This window comes from Rhinoderma darwinii, chromosome 5 (genome assembly GCF_050947455.1).
Source record: "Rhinoderma darwinii isolate aRhiDar2 chromosome 5, aRhiDar2.hap1, whole genome shotgun sequence".
Taxonomy (NCBI): domain Eukaryota; kingdom Metazoa; phylum Chordata; class Amphibia; order Anura; family Rhinodermatidae; genus Rhinoderma; species Rhinoderma darwinii.
In genome coordinates this window covers 215,202,913-215,225,514 of record NC_134691.1, presented here as the reverse complement: position 1 = coordinate 215,225,514, position 22,602 = coordinate 215,202,913, and the positions used below count along the sequence as shown (strand labels likewise).

Sequence of the window (22,602 nt, the reverse complement as noted above, 5' to 3'; positions counted from 1 at the left end):
TTTGAAGTCCGCCATTTTGTATCCAACTTTAGTTTTTTCAATGGGAAGGGTGTCATGTGACACATCAAACTTATTGAGAATTTCACAAGAAAAACAATGGTGTGCTTGGTTTTAACGTTACTTTATTCTTTCATGAGTTATTTACAAGTTTCTGACCACTTATAAAATGTGTTCAAAGTGCTGCCAATTGTGTTGGATTGTCAATGCAACCCTCTTCTCCCACTCTTCACACACTGATAGCAACACCGCAGAAGAAATGCCTCCCGATCTGACCCCCTTAGACTTTTTATCTTTGGGGTCATCTGAAGGCAATTGTCTATGCTGTGAATATACGAGATGTGCAGCAACTGAAACTATGGATACTGGAAGCCTGTGCTAGCATTTCTTCTGCGGTGTTGCTATCAGTGTGTGAAGAGTGGGAGAAGAGGGTTGCATTGACAATCCAACACAATGGGCAGCACTTTGAACACATTTTATAAGTGGTCAGAAACTTGTAAATAACTCATGAAAGAATAAAGTAACGTTAAAACCAAGCACACCATTGTTTTTCTTGTGAAAGTTTGATGTGTCACATGACCCTCTTCCCATTGAAAAAACTAAAGTTGGATACAAAATGGCCGACTTCAAAATGGCCGCCATGGTCAACACCCAGCTTGAAAAGTTTCCCCCCTCCCATATACTAATGTGCCACAAACAGGAAGTTAATATCACCAACCATTCCCATTTTATTTAGGTGTATCCATATAAATGGCCCACCCTGTATATTGAATAAAATACAATGAAGAGATAAGAAACTGAGTATCCGGTCAGATCGGAAACAATACTCAGTCTCACACATTTGTAAAGTGCACAGCATAGATCAGGATGTTACAAGGAAATATAATGTATATTGTATGGAAAAACTTAGTATAACATAGTTTAACTGAACTTCCGCACATGTGAGTTTCGTACTTAACAACATATTATCACATCCTGAGCATCAAGCAGGGCACTATATATAGGACTAGGGATGTCACGATACCAGAATTTGGACTTTGATACCGATACTTCGTTTAGTATTTCGATACCAATTCGATACTTTGCCAACAGTAATAATAAAAAAAGTTCTTCCGGTTTCTGATGTGAGGCGCGAGGTGTGATGATGAATTAAACCTCCATGTGCCTCACATTAATAGTAATTAATCCCATCATGTTTCTCAGTCATAATGGGTTAATGTGTAAGGTACATGATGGGGTTAATTACTATTAATGTGAGGCACATGGAGGTTAAATTCATCATCGCATCTCGTGCCCCACAATAAGTGATAGAAAGCCGTTTTTATTTTATTTACAGCGCACACATCATAAATGATGCCAAAAAAATTGTTGTGCAGGTTATTACGGCCGTGCCAATACTGAATATGTGTATGTTTTATGTATTGAGACTTATGTTAATGTTTATTTTAATGTTTATTGTAAAAAAGGTGTATGTGTATTTTTTTTAAATTTAACATTACTTTGTTTAAACTTTATTTTTAAACTTTAATGTACTGGCATATATCTATATACTGATAGTACACAGGCATATATCTATATTACAGTACATTAGCCTGTGTACGTATAGTACACAGGCAGTTGTTAGGAAATACCTAGGTATGCCCTAACAGGAAATATGGTAAGACAGTCCTGGGGTCCTTCAATGGACCCTGGGCTGTCTGCCCATATATGGTATGGCCCTCAATCGCGTCACAGGGAATTTCTGTGACGTGATCCACGGGCATCCCCCCTTCTCACTTCCTCTTGAACGCTGCAGTCAGCTTTGATTGCAGCATTCAGGGAAATAGCGGCGGGAAGGAGAGTTTTCTCTGATCTCCACCGTTATAGAGCGGGGCTGCGGCTGTGTAATACAGCCATTGTCTCGCTCCTAACAACAAGTGCGAGCGCGGTCAGCATGAGGTGATGTGGCCGGCGCTGCACTATAATGAGCGGCAGTTCAGGCACTGAGGACAGAACAGGGGGGTGTTTTGCAGTACGCCCGCCATGTTCTGTCTTCAGTGCCGCCGCTCAATAGTGCAGCGCCGGCCGCATCGCATCATCCTGACCGCGCGCACATGTCAGGACTCAGGAGCGGGGCAATGACTGCATTACACAGCCGCAGCCCCGCTCTCATAAACATTCATGTGTTACTATACTGAGCTGTGCGGACGCACAGCTAATTATCGAAATACATGAAATAACGGTATCGAACCGTTTGGGGATGCACAGTATCGAAACAGTATCGAAGTTTCGATGCATCGTGCATCCCTATATAGGACACGAAAGCAGCAACACACTTCATCAAACAGTCATGTACAGCAACGGAACCTCTCCCACAGTCAAACACTGGCCACTTCAAGAATCCTAAAGATCAGAGGAGAGGCCCGCTCTCAATGATCTCGGAGGCAATAGGGCCAGGGAGGAGGAATTCCAAACATCCCAGATTCTCTGGAATTTGTGGGGACAGCCTCTATGAGTATATAGCGTTCTCTCATATTGAATTGTCGCGTTTATCAATTGTATCTATTGGGCATAGATAGGTTTTTCTATCCCCCATTCATCTGATCGCAATAGCTTTTCGAGCAAAAAATAATGATTTCTTAAGGAAGATTCTGGTATAATGTAACCATATCGACTCATCTAAAATGCCCAGAAGAAAAACTTCAGGGGTGAAAGGCATCGGGATCCCCAGAAGAGATGACAACTTCGATATTACATCCCACCAGAATGACTTAATATATGAGCAGTCCCATGCCATATGCCAGAAATCAGTCTGTGGTTCCGAACACCTATGACATCTAGTGTGTGGGAGTCTTCACATTTTATGGAGACATGTTGGGGTTAAGTAGCATAAATGTAAAAAGTATAGTTGAGTCATACGATTGTTAATTGCAGGAGATACAGAAAGCGGAGACGCCACTGCCTCCTCCCAGTCCACCACAGATAAACCTGGAATAAGGGTTCTCTATCAAGTCTCAACTGTGTAGAGTCCAATTTGTGTCCCAAAAGATATATGTATAATGCGGATACGATGCCCCTAGGGCCTTGTGTTACAAATATGCCGATCAAGGGATAGTCAGACGTTGGGCATGATATACCCGGAAACTGGCCTTGGAGAGCGTGCCCTTAATTCCAAATGTCTGTAAAATGATGAGCGTGGTATAATTCCTGTATCTGTGTAAATGATCGAAGAGTCCCGTCACAGTACACATCTCCCTAAGTCTCAACACTATGTGAAGACCAAAACACAGAATCCGTAAGCAAAGAGATATGACAAAACATAGGGTTCCCCCAGAGAGGCACCTTAGGATGAAGGCCGTGGTAGTGAGATATCTCCTTAGCCTCCCTCCATACCTGAGCAGCCAACTTGTGAAGTAGCAGTAAACGGCGCGGAAACAGTCCTCCGCATTCATAATTACCCAAACTATGAAACAATAATGTTATATTTCCCGCACGGCTTCTCTAGGACCGGCCATAACGTACCCATCCCCAAATAGTGCGCTAGGTAATATTCAACAGTGCTTGAAGTAAGATTTTGAGTCCAGACATGAAGGAAGCGGAGTTGGCCAGCCAAGTATAAATAAAAGTCTGGAAGGGCCGCTCTGTTATTTTTTAATTGGTGCTACCAACTGGTGGTCTGAAGGAAGCGTTCGCTTCCTACCCAAATAAATTATAAAGTTTGGTAGTGGTGAACCTGTTTTTTATGATTTAAGTCTGTTCCTATGAATGAAATTCTTAATGTTTGCTTACAATTAACTTTTTTTACAATTTTTTTTGCTTCTTCATAAAATTGCCACTGACGTAAACTGGAAAGAAAAGTAATTAAAGAGGCTGTCCAGTGAGGGATAAGCCATCAATATCTGATGGGTGGAGTTCCAACGCTTGGCTCTCCTGCCGATCGGCTGTCGTGTGATCGCAGTTTCCCCTACATCGCTTACGCTGTTCCATACTGTAAAACGCTGACACACTTGTAGCGGTGGACCACAGTATAACGTCTTACTCCCATTCAAACAGTATTCTACCATAAGAAAAATCATTGCCATACTACATTTATTAAAGAGGTTTTCCAGGCTAAGGGCTGTTTTTAATACCCCTGACCTATTGACAGAATAGGTCATCAATATATGATCGGTGGGGGCACCGACCCTTCATAGCTTCCAGCTGCCCCTGGTGCCGGAACAGCTGATTGGTTCGGGTGTCAGACTCTCACCGATCATATACTGATGACCTATCTTGTGAATAGATCGTAGTATGTTAAACAGCCCCCAAACTGGACAATCCCTTTAGGTGTATCTATTGTTTTTCATTAGCGCATTCTCATACAGAGCTTCCCATTTTTTTGTTACTAAAGATTGATCATGTGTAATGAAAAGTTATTCAACTTTCTAATACTCTGGTAATAATAATTAATCAATTCAAAATCTCAGCTTGCCGTCAGTGAAAGCAAACTTTCTTGTTTACATGCAGAGGCTGAAAACCTATCATGACCAGATCATTTGGCTGCATTTTTGGTTTTAACAATATATTAGTGTACTGTTGATGGGAACCAGAATCGGAGATATTTCTGCTGCTCTGTTTAGCACACAAAGTTTTGCCTCGACTTGTACATTGTACTAAACCCCTCAGCTGTATGATCAGGACTAGGTCAGGGTAGGTTTGTTGCCCCTAAACAAGAGTATTTCCATCCACTGATCAGGCACTAGGCAGAGATCTTAAAAATGATAAGGAACACTAAATATCTTCGAAAGTTGCTTCCATTTTCACTATAGTATGATTAAGCTTTAGTTACATAAGACTGGACAACTCTATTGAAAAATGTATTTCAGAATGTCACAAGCTCTTTGCCAACTGCAAGTTATAGAAATACTGCTTTTTCATTTTGCCAGGGATTCTCAACCCTGATCAGAGAGTGGCCTGGGGACCTGTACAATAACAAAACTATAGTCCTGGCTTTAAAGACTCATCTGAACCGAGACCCAAGTAACCGAACGCTTCTGAAGGCTCTGGCAGAACTGTAAGTTAAAGCTTCATATTTACAATCTGGTCTCTTGTGCTTGTTCAGTATAAAATAATATTTTCGTCACATGTGAAATCAGAATTATGAGGTTATAACCTTTGAAGTTATTGCTTGTTGTACGTCTTTTTTCTTTCTTGTAAACTTCTCTTTCTGTCATACAATGCCACTGACCTAACACAAAAGTAGTGAAAGAAAGAGAAGACTTACATATGTATGGCTAGTTAGAAATTTTTTTCATTTTCTAGGGAATGTAAGGTGTAACTAAACTTTCATAAAGCCTTTGACATATCATAGTGACATGTCAGCAGTTTTGATCAGTTATGGTCTGAGCGCTGAGCCCTCCCAGTGATCGCTTGGACGAAGGGGCGAAAGTGTCCAGATGAGCACAGTGTCCCATTGTTTCTGATCGCCTTTGCTCAGTTCTCCTCGGAAAGCCGAGTTATCGGTGTTCGGGCTCAATACAAAGTCTGAGTATGTACACCGCTCGCTTTGCACGAGCGGTGTACAATGTATGAAACAATGTATCGTGGTATTTTAACCGCTACCCGCACGAGTAAGTAACTAGACGTCGTCACGGGAGGTTACTTCTCGCACAAGGACGTATAGTTACGGAGTTGTTTCCGGTGCACACTGTCGGCGATAGTTTGCACCAGGAAGCGGGAGGACAGCTGTCGCCGACAGCTGACACTCCACTCTTGATGGCCAGCGGTCCTTTGCTGCTGATTTCAGCGAATTAACCCCTTAAATGCGGCAATCGGTTGCGATTGCCGTATTTTAGGGGTTTCTAGTATATTGGCAGACCCCGGTCTGAAATCGCGGGGTTTGCCTATAGTTATCATGACAAACGTAAGCCATACAATGTCCTCCGTGTCTGCCATGGACGGAAGTCCATCAGGACCAACCTCCGGCGGTCCTGATAGGCTTCCAGGAAGTCACTGTCGTTCCAGATGCACGCTGTCGGCGACAAGGAGTGCATCGGGAATCGGGAGGTCAGCGCCGCTGATTTTGGCAATTAACACTTTAAATGTGGCAATCGATTGCGATAGCCACATTTAGGGGGTTTGTAGCACATCAGCAGCCCCCATGCAATCGTGGGGGTTGCTGATGCATGTGATGGCATCCAGAGGGCAGATAACAGCCTCCGGGTCTGCCATGTATGGAAGCCTATGAGGACCAGCCTCTGGCTGGTCCTCGTCGACTTACTGTCAGAGTGACTGACATCACACTGACAGTTGGAATACATTACACTACCTAGGTAGTGTAATGTATTCTAGCAGCGATCAGAGCTGCAGGTCAAAAATAGAAATGTTTTATAAAAGTGTAAAAATAAAAGGTTTTTTTTCCTATAATAAGTCATTTATTATAGGAAAAAAATGAAACCGTTAAAAAAAAAAAAGTACACATATTTGCTATCGCCGCGTTGTAATGACCCAAACTATGAAACAATAATGTTATATTTCCCGCACGGTGAACGCCGCAAACAAAATAAAGGAAAAACTATGTCAGCATCACTATTTTTTTGGTCACCACCCCTCCCAAGATATAGAATAAAAAGTGATCAAAAAGTCGCATGTACCCCAAAATAGTACCAATAAAAACTACAACCCGTCTCGCAAAAAACAGGACCTCCCACAGCTTTTTTGACTAAAAAATAAAAAAGTTACGGCTCTCAAAATATGGTGACAAAGAAATAAATAATTTTAAAGAAACTTAATTTTATTGTGCAAACACTGCAAAACATAAAAAAACTATATATATATATATATATATATATATATATGGTATTGCCGTACCGACCCGCAGAATAAAGTCAAATGTAATTTATTGCGCACGGTGAACCTTAGCTCTAAACTCTAAACCTTAGCTCTAAAAAATATGTAATAAAAAGTGATCAAGAAGTTGTATGTACCATAAAATGGTACCAATAAAAGCTACAGCTCGTCCCGCCAAAAATAAGCCCTCACAGCGCTCAATCGACCAAAAAATAAAAAAATTATGCTTCTCAGAATGTGTTGATACAAAACAGTTCTTTTTTTACCAATAGTCTTTTCTTTGTAAAAGTAGTAAAATATTAAAAAAACCTATATACATTTTTTTCATTTTTAGAAGGAATAAAGCAGAAAAAGCACCCCAACGTTGGTAAAGCAATTTCTCCCGATTAAGGAAATACCCCGTATGTGGTCATAAACTTATGTTTGAACACACGGCAGCCCTCAGAAGGGAAGGAGCGCCATTTGGCTTTTGGAGCTCAAATTTTGCTATAATGGTTTACGTTGCCATGTCGCATTTGCAGAGCCCCTGAGGGACAAAAATAGTGGAAACCCCCCCAAAGTGACCTCATCTTGGAGACTACACCCCTTATGGAATTTATCTAGGGGTATAGTGAGCATTTTAACCCCACAGATTTTTTGCAGAATTAATTGGAAATAGGCTGTGAAAATCAAAATCTTAATTTTTTCCCATAAAGTGTAGATTTAGCGTAGATTTTTTTTCATTTTCACAAGGGCTAAAGGAGAAAAAGCACCCCAATATTTGTAAAGCAATTTTTCCTGAGCATGGAAATACCCCATATGTGGACATAAATTGCTTTTCGTACCCACAGCAGGGTTTCGAAGGGAAGGAGCATTATTTGGCTTTTGGAGCTCAAATTTAGCTGGAATGGTTTGCGGCGCCATGTCACATTTGCAAAGGCCCTGCGGGACCAAATCAGTGGAAAACCCTTAAAAGTGACCCCATTTGGGAAACTACACCCCTGAAGGAATTTAAAGAGGAGTATAGTGAGCATTTTGACTCCATTGTTTTTTTGCAGAATTTAGTGTAATTATGCTGTGAAATTTAAAAATAATTTTTTTTCGGATAAAACTTGAAAATGTAAAATTTTTACAAGGAATGCACCACAAGATTTGAAAAGCAATTTCTACAGATTACGGCAATATCCCATATGTGGTAATAAACTGATTTTTGGATACACGGCAGGGCTCAGGAGGGAAGGAATGACATTTGGCTTTTGAAGCTCAAGTTTTGCTGGAATAGTTTTTGGGTGTCCTGTCGCATTTGCAAAGCCCCTGAGGGATCAAAACAAAGGAAACCCCCCCAAAAGTGTCCCCATTTTCGAAACTACACCCCTCAAGTTATTTATCATTTGCCTCGACAAATGACAGGGTTCAGAAGTGAAGAGCACCATGCGCGTTTGAGGCCTATTTTTCACAGCATTGGCCCAGGGCTCCAAGATCAAATACTAAAACAAACCCCCAAGTAGTGACCCTATCTTGGAAACTGCACCCCATAGGGCATATTACGGGGTGTAGTGAGCATTTTGACCCCACGTGTATTTTCATTAGAAATTAATGCATAGCGGATGGAGCAAAGTAAAAATTCAAATTTTCTGCTGATATGCCATTTTAGTGCACAATATGTTGTGCCCAGTTTGTGCCACTCAAGACAAATAACTCATAAAATGTTAAGAGGGTTCTCCCGAGTATGGCGATGCCATATATGTGGAGGTAAACTGCTGTTTGGGCACGCTGTAGAGTTCAGAATGGAGGAAGCGCCATTTTGCTTTTTGAGCGCAGATTTTGCTTGGCAGTTGTTTTGTTTGGGTTTTTGCTGGTATTTCAGTTTATAATGTGGGGGCATATGTAATCTGGGCAGAGTACATCAGGGTACAATAAGAGGGTATAATAATGGGGTAAATACATAAATCATAGATGTGTGGCCAGAGTCGCACTGATAAATTGGGCCCAATCTTATCTGCTTTTGGAACACTACACATTTTGTGTCGCTATGTTATGAGAGCCAGAACTTTTTTAATTTTTTCTCCACAGAGCTGTTTATTTGTTGCACACAATCTATAGTTTTCATTGATACCATTTTGGGGTACATGCGATCACTTTTTCTTCCATTCTTTGGCAAGCAAGTTCACCAAAAACAACCAATTCTGACAGGTTTTTTTATTCTTTTCTTTCTTTTTTTTGTTTTTAGTTTTCACCGTGGGCTATAAATGACATTTTACTTTATTCTGGTTGTCGGTACGATTACGGCGATACCATATGTATATCGATTTTTTTATGTTTTACAGCAATTGCACAATAAAATCACTTTTTTTTGTTTAAAAAAATTTAGTTTTTGTGTCACCATATTCTGAGAGCCATAACTTTTTTATTTTTCATCAAAAAAGCTGTGTAAGGGCTTGTTTTTTGCGGGACGGTTTGTTGTTTTTATTGGTACTGTTTTGGGGTAAATGCGACTTTCTGATCACCTTTTATTTCATGTTTTGTGAGAGGTGGTGACAAAAAAATAGAGATTCTGGCATTGTTTTTTATAAAAAATGTTTGCAGTGTTTATTGTGCGGGAAAAATAAATGATTGTTTTAAAGTTCGGGTCGTTACGGACGCGGTGATGCCAAATATGTGTACTTTTTAACGTTTTCATTTTTTTCCTATGATAAGTAAAAAGGCAGCGTTTGTTTTTTTTTTTAACTTGGAACTCTTATTTTTGCACTTTCAGTCAACATTTTTAGTAACTTTTTGTTTTGTCCCACTAGGGGACTTGAGGGCCAGCACTTCTGATCTTTACTATAATATGTTGCACTACCCACGTAGTGCAATGCATTAGAGCTGTCAGTTATTCACTGACAGCAAGCCTACTAGGCCCTGCCTCCGGGCGGAGCCTAATTGGCTTCCATACGTGACAGACCAGGAGGCCATTCTTACGCGTCCCGGTGCCGTAGCAATGATAGGCAACGCTGTGCATCGCAGCACTTCCGTTCGGCTAAAAACCACCTGGATTGTGCGATCACTTTTGATCACGGCATCTATGGGGTTAATGGCAGAGATCGGAGCTAGCTCCCTACCCTACAATTACAGCACGGCGTCAGCTGTAACATACAGCTGACACTGGCGGCTGATGTCGCGTGCTCAGCTCCTGAGCCTGCGCCATCTTGTTTCTGGGGACGGAAGCCTTTTATGCCCCGTTTCCGAGTGGGATATAACAGGCTTCCATACTTGGCAGACAGGAGGCCATTGTTAGGCCTCCGGTCTGCCGGCGCAGTCATCGGAACCTCGCGATTACATTGCTGGGTTCCGATCAGCTCGTAAAACCCCATAGATGCAGCGCTCGCTTTTGAGCGCTGCATTTTAGGGGTTAATCGGCTGGATCAGAGACTAGCTCCTGTCCTGGCTTTGCAGCAGGGTGTCCGCTGCAATATACAGTGGACACCCGCTGACGATGGTAAGAAGCTGAGCTCGCACCATCATCATCGCGTACTATTACGTCGCTTTGCCTTCAGACCTTGGCGACAGCAACGTAATAGTACGTGACATGTCGCCAAGGGGTTAAAATTCAATCATATATTGTTTTACTTAAAAAAAAAAAAAAAAGTGTGCAAAGATTTATATAGCCATTGACATTTCTCCTGTCACTCCTTATTGCTTCTACATTAAAATCAGGAGAGATAAATAGATTTTCCCAAGAGTGGGGAGAATACAAAGCAAAGTAGTCACCATCAGGAACAGGTTGCCAGGTAGTATTAAGTATAATTTTGACTCCCTAATAAATGTTTACAATGGGGAACTCCCATTTTTAGAAGATTTCTATTTAGTTAACGATTAAAGGTCTAAAAATTATTTGGAAATAGATTAATTTCAGTTCGGTCGCCTACCTCTTATATTTACATACAATTATATGTGGTTACAGAATTCTAAGCCTTGATTATCGTTGCTGATGCTGAAATGGATTTAAGTGGCGTACTCACAATGATGAATACAGCTGAACCGGGAAGCTTGGTTTCAGTGTATGTTATTTATTCAAGCGAAGAAATTAATTTTGTGTAATGTAATAGTAAAAGGCAATTCGATAATGAATCCTGCTGCTCTGATATCGAAAGTCATCCGTGTAATTCATGGATTTAAACCAAGGAAAGTAAATGTTTGTAGTACATATTCTCTAACCAGCTTTTTCCAATTGTGATACAGTCACTGTAATAGTAAGGAAGGCAAGTGTGGAGACTAGACATATCGCTTTGGCGTATACGAAGTGACTTTCTGGACTGTTTGATGATTAATATTAACCAAATTCAGTAACTGCCTTCAGTATTGTTTACTTTAACATGGTCTTTGATGCAAGTTTGGTTAAATCTGTAACCGTTAAAGAAAAATAAAAGGCCACTTGCACCAGTCTGCAGAACTTTTTGTTTTCGTGAAAAAAAACGAAAACCTAGCGAACGGAGACAAACGGAATGCAACTTTAACAAAAGAATTACCATAGAAATAAATGGTGATTCTAATGGAACCGTTGCTTTCCGTAATCTTTCGATCCTCTCTTCGGTAAACGGAAAGTAACGGTAGTGTGAAGGATGCCTTACATGTTGCCTGTATATAGAGTATGCTACTGGTACCCCCTGACTTCTCCAGGCATTAGTAGATAGATGGATCCTATACACTGGGGCTTGGGAAATGTAGATCAGTTAATACATGTACAGGTCTCTTTTCATTACCTATATCAGAATGAAAATAACGCGATTGTATTTATAGATGCTGTTTAATACTTTGACATTGAATATTGTTAACCTGTTTTATGATTTGTCTTTGTAGGCACACGTATGATCAGTGTTACAGCCAAGCTCTAGAAATTTACTTAACACTTCAACACAAGGAGGTATTTGATCTGATTCACAAGCATAACCTCTTCAGCTCTATCAAGGACAAAATAGTTTTGCTGATGGATTTTGATACAGAGGTATGTACCCCCAATGTGGAATATCTATTCTTGAATTGGACACTCTCAATCCACACTAGTGTATGCAAACACTTTTCACTCAGTTCTTCCATGTGTTAAACACATCATAGCAGAATTAAAGAGGTTTTCCAGTTTCAGCAAATATAAAGCTTCTTTCATACTGAAAATTGTAATATATTTTTTATATGGTGTGCGTGCGTGCGTGCGTGCGTGCGTGCGTGTGTGTCAATTCCTTGTGGTTTTCAAGACCTTGGTTTGTCATTGAATGAGAATCGTCATTTTTCACTTTCCTGGTCATGTGATGATCCCTCAGGTGCATGATTTGTTACAAATACGTATACGGGCTGAGTTTCTCTGCTGTACAATTTATGCCTACGGGAAAAATATTCTGCAAAGCAAGAACTAAAGAATTCTCTCATTTGTAGAATATTTTTCCCCTAGTCAAAAACAGTAGTTTTCCGCAGCTTATCATTATGCTGCGGAAATACAAAACAAGGATGCCACATGTGACTCTTCTCTAACTCCTCTTTTCTTCCCCCTTAAAAGTCAATGTCTATAATTTAGTTCAGATAATGGCTGTTAGGGAGTGTGGTGACATTTTCGTGCGATGTACTGGTCCTCCACATTTGGAACTTCTGATATGTGGATTGACATGAGGCATGAATTGTGCCACCTGGCTGGTCGGTGTACCCACTAACCTCACAAGTTCACTGTTCAGAGTTGTATAATCAAGGGTAAGTAAATGGTGAAACTCTTCTGTCATCAGTCCGACAGTTCTGTTGATGCCTTTTTTGACATTTTTGCCTGGAAATACTACTTCTTTAATGAATGGTCGCTGTGTAAGGCCCCATGCACACGACCGTAACAAAACTCTGTAATTGGTAATACGGTCCGCAATTACGAACCCGCCCGGTTCTATTGGCCGCGGACACCTTTCCATAGCACTACGGATAGGTGTCCATGCCGTGAAGTATGGAGCATGTTCTACTTTTCTGATTTTCTGGGCCATGCTCCCATACTTGTATGTGATTGGATGTGATTACGGGCATGGCCGTGTGCATGAGGCTTAAGGCCCCATGCACACAACCGTATTTTTCATCTGTAATTACGGACCCATTCATTTCTATTGGCCGCGGACATCTTTCAGCATATTTACTGATGGGTGTCCATGCTGAAAAAATTATACAACCTGTCCTATTCTTGTCCGTAATTACGGATGCAATACGGAACCTATTTGCAGATACGGATCCATATATACGGATCAAATACGGATCCGTATTTACAGACAGTATTTACTGATAGATGAAAATACAGACGTGTGCATGGGGCCTAACAGCGGTCACATCTTCCACTGGCGAGATAGCTGACTGCCGGGGGCTTTATCAGCCAGACGTGGTATTAAGATGATCACCGAGGCGGCTTCCTTTAGTTTAGAGCTTGTCTATTTGGGGCAAGCATTAAGAGTTGCCACACAGCTTGATTTCTGAACAGCAAATCTGCCTAGCTATGCAGTGATATATTTCTCAGTATGAACACTTTTTGCCTAGATCTATGCAAAAAAAAAAAATGTGTTTAACTTCTTATTAAAACTCTAATAAACGTTTCAACCCCCACATTATTTTTGGTAGCTTTGCATTCATTCATGTATTGTATGTATTTCCCTTTTAGAAAGCTGTGGATATGCTTTTAGACAATGAAGATAAAATCTCTGTAAGTATCTGTTACATTTATGTTTAATCATTATTAACTTGCACATGTTGGAATGTAGTCCATCCATATGTAGCATTTTACCCATAACCTATAGTTTATAGCCCTTAAAATATCTTGTGCAGTATTTTTAGGTGTGGGTTTGAGGAATCCTACTGGGATTACTACATACTTAATACTTGATGCTTAAAGCCGATTTGTCCAATCTCCTAGGATACCCAATTTGACAAGAGCGTGGGATACAGGGGAGACGCAAGCTGGGGAATATGTCGATTTCCAGAATTAGATTCAGTATTTTCATGTGAAAAGCTGTTCAAATGGAGTTTGTCAGAGCTTTCGTGCCCCCCCCCCTCCTCCCACACCGCTAACTCCACTAGTTAGGTGCAGTGGAGATAAGTTTAGGCTTTCCTATGTCAGCATTGCAGCTTAAATCCTCACCCTGGAAAAAGAGTTTTGTAACTCTCCCCAACTCCTCCTCTTCTCTTGAGTGACCGCTCTTGGATCGCACAGCGTATGAGACTGATAAATTACAGTGTATACAAACTAATACAAGGAAAGCTTTCAGTCAGACTTTCTCGCTTGGTACTTGCAGAATTTAAACAGCTTTTCACATAAAAATATGGAATCAAATCATAGAAAACCATATTTACTCAAGCTCAGCATCTCCATCTCTGCCCTCAGATAGGAGACCTGGCATATTCGTTTTAAAAATATAGCTGTATTTTAGCTTTTTTGGCCTGGACATTTTCTTATAATACATTATCTAAGTTGGGAGTAGGCTGTTATAGCGCTTTTTGTGTAATATGTCTTGCATTTCTTGTAGATTGATAAAGTTATTGAAGAATTAAAAGATAGACCGCAATTGCAACATGTGGTAAGTCTGTTCTCACATAAAGTATTAGAGAACTAGAATTAAAAATGGCAGTTCCCTCATATGTTCCCTTATTTGTATTCTTGCTTTTAACCCCAGGAGTGACAATGCACAGGGGCGGATCCGGGATTAAAACCTAGAGGGAGGGAGTCAGAAAAGCAGTGGCTCATCGTGCGCTGCTGCAAATTTAAATTTATATGATCACGCCCCACCACTCCCCTAAATATGTAAACTACGCTATCCGCACAACAAGGAAAATAGAAGTGGAACATAAACATCTCACGCAGACCATGCAGTGACCATATAACAACCAGAGGAGAAACCAGCTTTCCTGGCATGTCTGTTTTAGCTAAATTAATTGTTTTACCCATGAAATAACAATTCTCGAGCATCTTTTCTTATACCTCTGCATTGTGCCTTTCCTCTGTTTATTCTCCAGGAATAGTATGAATTAATTGAAAACTGGGTGGTGTTACCATTCCCCTTGGGCTGTGTAGCACAGGCCTAAGTTAAAAATTAGGTGCTACCATTCCTCTTGTCATAGGGCTGCATCCCTACACGCTGACAGTGTCCAATCATCGCTAACAGTATCCGACTGTGTAGGGGCACATCCCATTGACAAGAGGAATGGTAACACCTGGTTGTCAATTAGGCCTGGTTTAGACAGACTTCTGGTAGCACTACTGATTGATTTTAATCTCCAGGTAGGTCTGCCTAATGCATACATTTTCAGGAGGAATAACAGAGGAACAGCACAACACAGAGTAAAGGCCCTTTTACACCGACCAATTATCGGGCAAACAAGCGTTCACAGAACGCTCGTTCCTGATCATTGCCCTGTGTATACAAACACTCGTTCATTGGCTGATTTGTATTGTTTTGAATTCCGAAAATATTATCGTTGTCGGCAGCACATCTCCCTGTGTAAACAGGGAGATGCACTGCCGACATGAGAGAAATGTATGGAGACGAGTAATCATAGTAACGAGCGCTCGTCCCCATACTAGATCCTTGTAAAAGCAGCAAACGAGCGCTGATCAGCTAGCGATCTCGTTGATCAGCGCTTGTTTATACGGCCTGTGTTGGGCCGTATAAAAGTACCCTTATACAGTGAAGGAAATAAGTATTTGATCCCTTGCTGATTTTGTAAGTTTGCCCACTGTCAAAGTCATGAACAGTCTAGAATTTTTAGGCTAGGTTAATTTTACCAGTGAGAGATAGATTATATAAAAAAAAAAAAAAAAAGAAAATCACATAGTCAAAATTATATATATTAATTTGCATTGTGCACAGAGAAATAAGTATTTGATCCCCTACCAACCATTAAGAGTTCAGCCTCCTCCAGACCGGTTACTTGCTCCAAATCTACTTGGTGCCTGCATTATAGACAGCTCTTACATGGTCACCTGTATAAAAGACTCCTGTCCACAGACTCAATTAATCAGTCTGACTCTAACCTCTACCACATGGGCAAGACCAAAGAGCTTTCTAAGGATGTCAGGGACAAGATCATAGACCTCCACAAGGCTGGAATGGGCTACAAAACCATAAGTAAGATGCTGGGTGAGAAGGAGACAACTGTTGGTTCAATAGTAAGAAAATGGAAGACATACAAAATGACTGTCAATCGACATCGATCTGGGGCTCCATGCAAAATCTCACCTCGTGGGGTATACTTGATCCTGAGGAAGGTGAGAGCCGAAAACTACACGGGGGGAACTTGTTAATGATCTCAAGGCAGCTGGAACCACAGTCACCAAGAAAACCATTGGTAACACATTACGCCGTAATGGATTAAAATCCTGCAGTGCCCGCAAGGTCCCCCTGCTCAAGAAGGCACATGTACAGGCCCGTCTGAAGTTTGTAAATGAACATCTGGATGATTCTGAGAGTGATTGGGAGAAGGTGCTGTGGTCAGATGAGACTAAAATTGAGCTCTTTGGCATTAACTCAACTCGCCGTGTTTGGAGGAAGAGAAATGCTGCCTTTGACCCAAAGAACACTTTCCCCACTGTCAAGCATGGAAGTGTAAACATTATGTTTTGGGGGTGTTTCTCTGCTAAGGGCACAGGACGCATCAATGGGAGAATGAATGGAGCCATGTACCGTCAAATTCTGAGTGACAACCTCTTTCCCTCCACCAGTACATTAAAAATGGCTCGTGGCTGGGTCTTCCAGCACGACAATGACCCGAAACATACAGCCAAGGCAACAAAGGAGTGGCTCAAAAAGAAGCACATTAAGGTCATGGAGTGGCCTAGCCAGTCTCCAGACCTTAATCCCATCGAAAACTTATGGAGGGAGCTGAAGATCCGAGTTGCCAAGCGACAGCCTCGAAATCTTAATGATTTACAGATGATCTGCAAAGAGGAGTGGGCCAAAATTCCATCTAACATGTGTGCAAACCTCATAATCAACTACAAAAAAATGTCTGACTGCTGTGCTTGCCAACAAGGGTTTTGCCACCAAGTATTAAAGAGGCTCTGTCACCAGATTTTGCAGCCCCTATCTGCTATTGCAGCAGATCGGCGCTGCAATGTAGATTACAGTAACGTTTTTATTTTTAAAAAACGAGCATTTTTGGCCAAGTTATGACCATTTTTGTAGTTATGCAAATGAGGCTTGCAAAAGTCCAAGTGGGTGTGTTTAAAAGTAAAAGTACAACTGGGCGTGTATTATGTGCGTACATCGGGGCGTTTTTAATACTTTTACTAGCTGGCCGTTCTGATGAGAAGTATCATCCACTTCTCTTCAGAACGCCCAGCTTCTGGCAGTGCAGACACAGCCGTGTTCTCGAGAGATCACGCTGTGTCGTCACTCACAGGTCCTGCATCTTGTCAGACGAGCGGGGACACATCGGCACCAGAGGCTACAGATGATTCTGCAGCAGCATCGGCGTTTGCAGGTAAGTAGCTACATCGACTTACCTGCTAACGCTGATGCTGCTGCAGAATCAACTGAAGCCTCTGGTGCCGATGTATCCGACACGATGCAGGACCTGTGAGTGACATCACAGATCTGCACTGTCAGAATCTGGGCGTTCTGAAGAGAAGTGGATGATACTTCTCGTCAGAACGCCCAGCTAGTAAAAGTATTAAAAACGCCCCGATGTACGCACATAATACACGCCCAGTTGGACTTTTACTTTTAAACACACCCACTTGGACTTTTGCAAGCCTCATTTGCATAACTACAAAAATTGTCATAACTTGGCCAAAAATGCTAGTTTTTTAAAAATAAAAACGTTACTGTAATCTACATTGCAGCGCCGATCTGCTGCAATAGCAGATAGGGGTTGCAAAATCTGGTGACAGAGCCTCTAAGTCTTGTTTGCCAAAGGGATCAAATACTTATTTCTCTGTGCACAATGCAAATAAATATATATAATTTTGACTATGTGATTTTCTTTTTTTTTTTTATATAATCTATCTCTCACTGGTAAAATTAACCTAGCCTAAAAATTCTAGACTGTTCATGACTTTGACAGTGGGCAAACTTACAAAATCAGCAAGGGATCAAATACTTATTTCCTTCACTGTAAGTGAAGATGCTCCAGACTTGTTATCTCCTGAAATACAAATATTTACTATAACAGACATGTCAGGAGCAGCAGCCCGTAACAAGTTAAAGTCGGGCACCCTTGCCACCCCCCATTCAGATCTGCAGACTATATTCTGCTTTATTCATAGATTAAACCCTTAATGAGTGGCATTTTATAAATTTTTTCCTTCTTTCCTTCCAAGAGCCATACCTTTTTATATTTTTACATCAACATAGCTGTATGAGCTTCTTTTTTTTTGTGGGACGAGTTGTAGTTTATCATGGCACCGTTTAAGCCTAACCCCTTCCCGCACCTTGACGTTAATGCACGTCAATGTGTGCAGTAACTTCACGCACCTTGACGTGCAGTAACGTCAGTGATTGACAGTTAACCGCCGCGCGGCGCTACACCGCAGCGGTGGTTAACTGTGCAGGGTGTCAGCCCAGCTCTCCCCGTTGCCGATCAGCAGCCTGTCGCCGCTGAAATCGGCAATTAACCCCTTCGATGCGGTGGTCTATTGCGATCACCACATTGAAGAGGTTTACAGCGGATCGGCAGCCCCCCACATGTATTTGCGGGGGCTGGCGAGCCATCTCACGGCAACCAGAGGCCAGACAATGACCTCCGGGTTGCCATGTACGGAAGCCTCAGAGGATCAGCCTCCGGCCGGTCCTCCGATGCTTCCTGTCAGTGTGACAGTTACGTCACAATGACAGTTAGAACACATTACACTACGTGTGTAGTGTAATGTATTCCAGCAGCGATCAGAGCTGCAAGTCTAAGTGTCCCCTAGTGGGACAAGTAAAAAAAAGATAATAAAAATGTTTTTAAAAAGTGTAAAAATAAAAGTTAGAAGTGACATAAACAAAGAATGCTTTTTTTCCTAGAATAAGTCTTTTATTATAGGAAAAAAATTAACACATTAAAAAAAGTACACATATTTGGTATCACCGCGTTCGTAATGACCCCAACTATAAAACTGTAATATTATTTTTCCCGCACGGTGAACACTGCGAAAAAAATAAACGAAAAACAGTGCCCGAATCACAATTTTTTGGTTACCAACGCTCCCAAAATATACAATAAAAAGTGATCAAAAAGTCGCATGTACGCCAAAATGGTACCAATACAAACTACAACCCATCCCGCAAAAAACAAGCCCTTACACCGCGTTTTTGACTGAAAAATAGAAAAGTTATCGCTCTCAGAATATGGTGACACAAAAAATTATTTATTTTATAAATAAGTGATTTTATTGCACAAACGCTGCAAAACATAAAAAAATTATATACATATGGTATCGCCATAATCGTACCGATCCGCAGTATAAAATATAATGGTAATTTATAGCCCAGGATGTAGGCCATAAAAAAAAAGAATAAAAAACATTGTCAGAATTGATGGTTTTTGGTCACCTGGCTTGCCAAAAAATGGAATAAAACGTGATCAAAAAAATGGTACCAATGAAAACTACAGATTGTCCTGCAAAGAATAAACCCTCACACAGCTCCGGTGGAGAAAAAATAAAACCGTTCTGGCTCTCAGAATATGGCGATGCAAAATGTGCAAAGTGTTCCAAAAGCAGATAAGATTGGGCGCCATTTATCAGTGCGACACCGGCCACATATCTGCGGATTATTATTTAGTTACTGCATTATTATACCCTCTTATTATACCCTGATGTACCCCGCACAGATAACATATGCCCCCACATTATAAACTGAAACACCAGTAAAACCCCAAACAGAACTACTACCAAGCTACATCTGCGCCCCAAAAGCCAAATGGCGTCCCTCCCTTCTGAGCCCTGCAGCGTGCCTAAACACCAGTTTACGTCCACTGATATGGCATCGCCATACCCGTGAGAACCCGGTTAATATTTTATGAGGTATTTGTCTTCAGTGGCACAAACTGGGCATAACATGTAGTGTACTAAAATGGCATATGAGTGGAAAATTGTAATTTTCACTCTGCACCATCCGCTGCACTTTAACCCCTGCGCGCACCACGACATAGCATGTCGTATTGTGGGTGGTGATGTATGGAGCATCTCACGTGAAAAATAAAGCTTTTAGAACGGCAAAATCTACCTCAAAATGTAATAAAAAGTTGTATGTACCAAAAAATGTTACCAATAAAAACGACCGCTCGTCCCTCAATAAATAAGCCCTCATACCGCTCTATTGAATGAAAAATAAAAAAGTTGTGGTGGCTCTTGGAACGCGGGGAGGAAAAAACTAAAAAGGAAAAGAAAAAAATGGATCAGTCTAGAAAGGGTTAATTACTTTCTAATGTAAAACCATTTATGACCACACGTGGGGTATAGCCGTACTCGGGAGAAATTGCCTTACAAATGTTGGGCAGCTTTTTCCCCCTTTATCCTTTGTGAAATTGAAAAAATGCAACATTTTAGTGGAAGAAATGTCGATATTCATTTTCACGGCCTAATTCTAATAAATCCTGCAAAAGACTTGTGGGGTGTAAATGCCCATTATATCCCTAGATAGATTCTTTAAGTGGTGTAATTTCCACTTTTGGGGGTTTCCACTGTTTTGGCCTCTCAGGGGCTTTGCAAATGCAAACCTTTACAGAATAATTCCAATGAATTCAGCAAAACAACTGTGGGGTCAAAATGCTAACTTTACCCCTAGAAAAATTCCTTGATGAGTGTAGTTTCCGAAATGGGGTCACTTTTCGGGGGTTTCCACTATTTTGTTCCCTCCAGTGCATTTCAAACGCGACACGGCACTGAAAACTATTCCAGCAAAATCAGAATTTCAAAATCCAAATGGTGCTCCTTCCCTTCTGAGTCCTGCTGTGGGTCCAAACAGCAGTTTATTACCACATATGGGGTATTGCTATAATCGGGAGAAATTGCTTTACATATGTTGGGGTGTTTTTTCTCTTTTATTCTCTTCACATACTAACTCAAATAAATTTAGCAAAAAACTGTGGGTTCAAAATGCTAACTATACCCCTAGATAAATTCCCTGAGGGGTGTAGTTTCCAAAATTAGGTCACTTTTGGGGGGTCTTTATTGTTTTGGCCCCACAAGACCTCTTCAAACTTGACATGGTACCTAAAATATATGCTAAAAAAAAGGAGGCCTCAAAATCCACTAGGTGCTCCTTTGCTTCTGAGGCCTGTATTTCAGTAAATTAGCGCACTAGGGCCACATGTGGGATATTTCTAAAAACTGCAGAATCTGGGCAATAAATAATAAGTTACATTTCTCGGGTAAAACCTTCTGTGGTATAGAAAAAAATGTATTACATATGAATTTTGTAAAAAAAAAATGACATTTGTAACTTTCACCTCTACTTTGCTGTAATTCCTGTGAAACGCCTAAAGGGTTAACACTTTCTAAATGCAGTTTTGAATACTTTGAGGGGTGCAGTTTTCAAAATGGGGTGATTTATGGGGACTTTCTAATATATAAGGCCCTCAAAGCCACTTCAGAACTGAACTCGTCCTTGTAAAAATCGACTTTTGAAATTTTCTTGAAAATATGAGAAATTGCTGCTAAAGTTCTAAGTCTTGTAACGTCCTAGAGAAATAAAAGAATGTTCAAAAAACGATGCCAAACTAAAGTAGACATATGGGAAATGTTAACTAGTGACTATTTTGTGTGGCATTACCATCTGTTTTACAAGCAGATACATTTAAATTTAGAAAAATTATAATTTTTACAAATTTTCTTTAAATCTTGGTGTTTTTACAAATACATTTTGAATTTATCGACCAAATTTTTTGCCTAACATAAAGTACAATATGTCACGAGAAAACAATCTCAGAATCACCTGGATAGGCAAAAGCATTCCGGAGTTATTACCACATAAAGGGACACATGTCAGATTTGAAAAATCTGCTTCGTCCTGAAGGCCAAAACATGCTCAGTCCTGAAGGGGTTAAGGTATCCTACAATGTACTAGAAAACTTTGAAAACATTTTTTGTGGGGTGGAATGAAAAAAATAATGCAATTTTCCCATTCTTTTTATAGTTTCAGTAGCGGCGATTCACAGGTATTGCTGATTTCTTCTCCCATTGAAGTGTAAGGGAGAAGGCTGCAATACCTGCGAATCGCCGCTACATCCGTGTCGATTTAGTGGAAATGAAGGGGAAGCAGCACTCGTACGAGTGCTGCGCCCTCTTCAAAACAGCTGATCGGCGGGGTCCCGGGAGTCGGACCCCGACCCATCAGCTATTGGTAGCCTATCCGGCAAGGACAGCGAGCGAAAAAGGCTCAAACGAGAGCCGCAGATTTTTCCTGCCTCACATTCATTTCAATGGGAGGCCGGGGGCGGAAATCGCAGCATGTCCATTCTGAACATGCCACTTTTTTTTTTCCTGCGATCACCTAGAAGCCGCCTTGGGAAAAAGAAGAAACCTCTGCATCCCATTTAAATCAATGGGGGGCAATTTCGGCCGTTTTTTGGCGCTGATTCCGACGCAGTTTCCACGTCACAATCGGTGCCAAAAACCTGTTTCAACACTGCCCTTAAACCTATTTTGACTTTTTTTTTTTGTGCAACAAGAGGACTTAAACATATTTATGTATTGCAGTGTATTGTGCTGTTTTCGTTCTGTTAAGCCCTGCCCCTAGCTAACTAAGGGCCCTTTTACATGGGCAAATTATCGGGCAAATAAACGTTTACAGAACGCTCGTTCCTGATAATTGCCCTGTGTAAACAGGGCAACAATCAGCCAATGAAGGA

General features: G+C 41.0%; 1 protein-coding gene across 3 annotated transcripts in view; it reads left to right on the top strand.

Annotated features, from left to right (window-relative positions):
- Positions 1-22,602, top strand: part of VPS41 (VPS41 subunit of HOPS complex) — a 299,363-nt gene that overhangs the window by 226,412 nt on the left and 50,349 nt on the right. For all 3 annotated transcript variants that reach the window (XM_075826930.1, XM_075826929.1, XM_075826932.1), the window contains 4 exons: positions 4,902-5,029; positions 11,623-11,767; positions 13,436-13,477; positions 14,298-14,348. In XM_075826930.1, the coding sequence (XP_075683045.1) occupies positions 4,902-5,029; positions 11,623-11,767; positions 13,436-13,477; positions 14,298-14,348 (366 nt within the window). The remainder of the gene's footprint in view (positions 1-4,901; positions 5,030-11,622; positions 11,768-13,435; positions 13,478-14,297; positions 14,349-22,602) is intronic.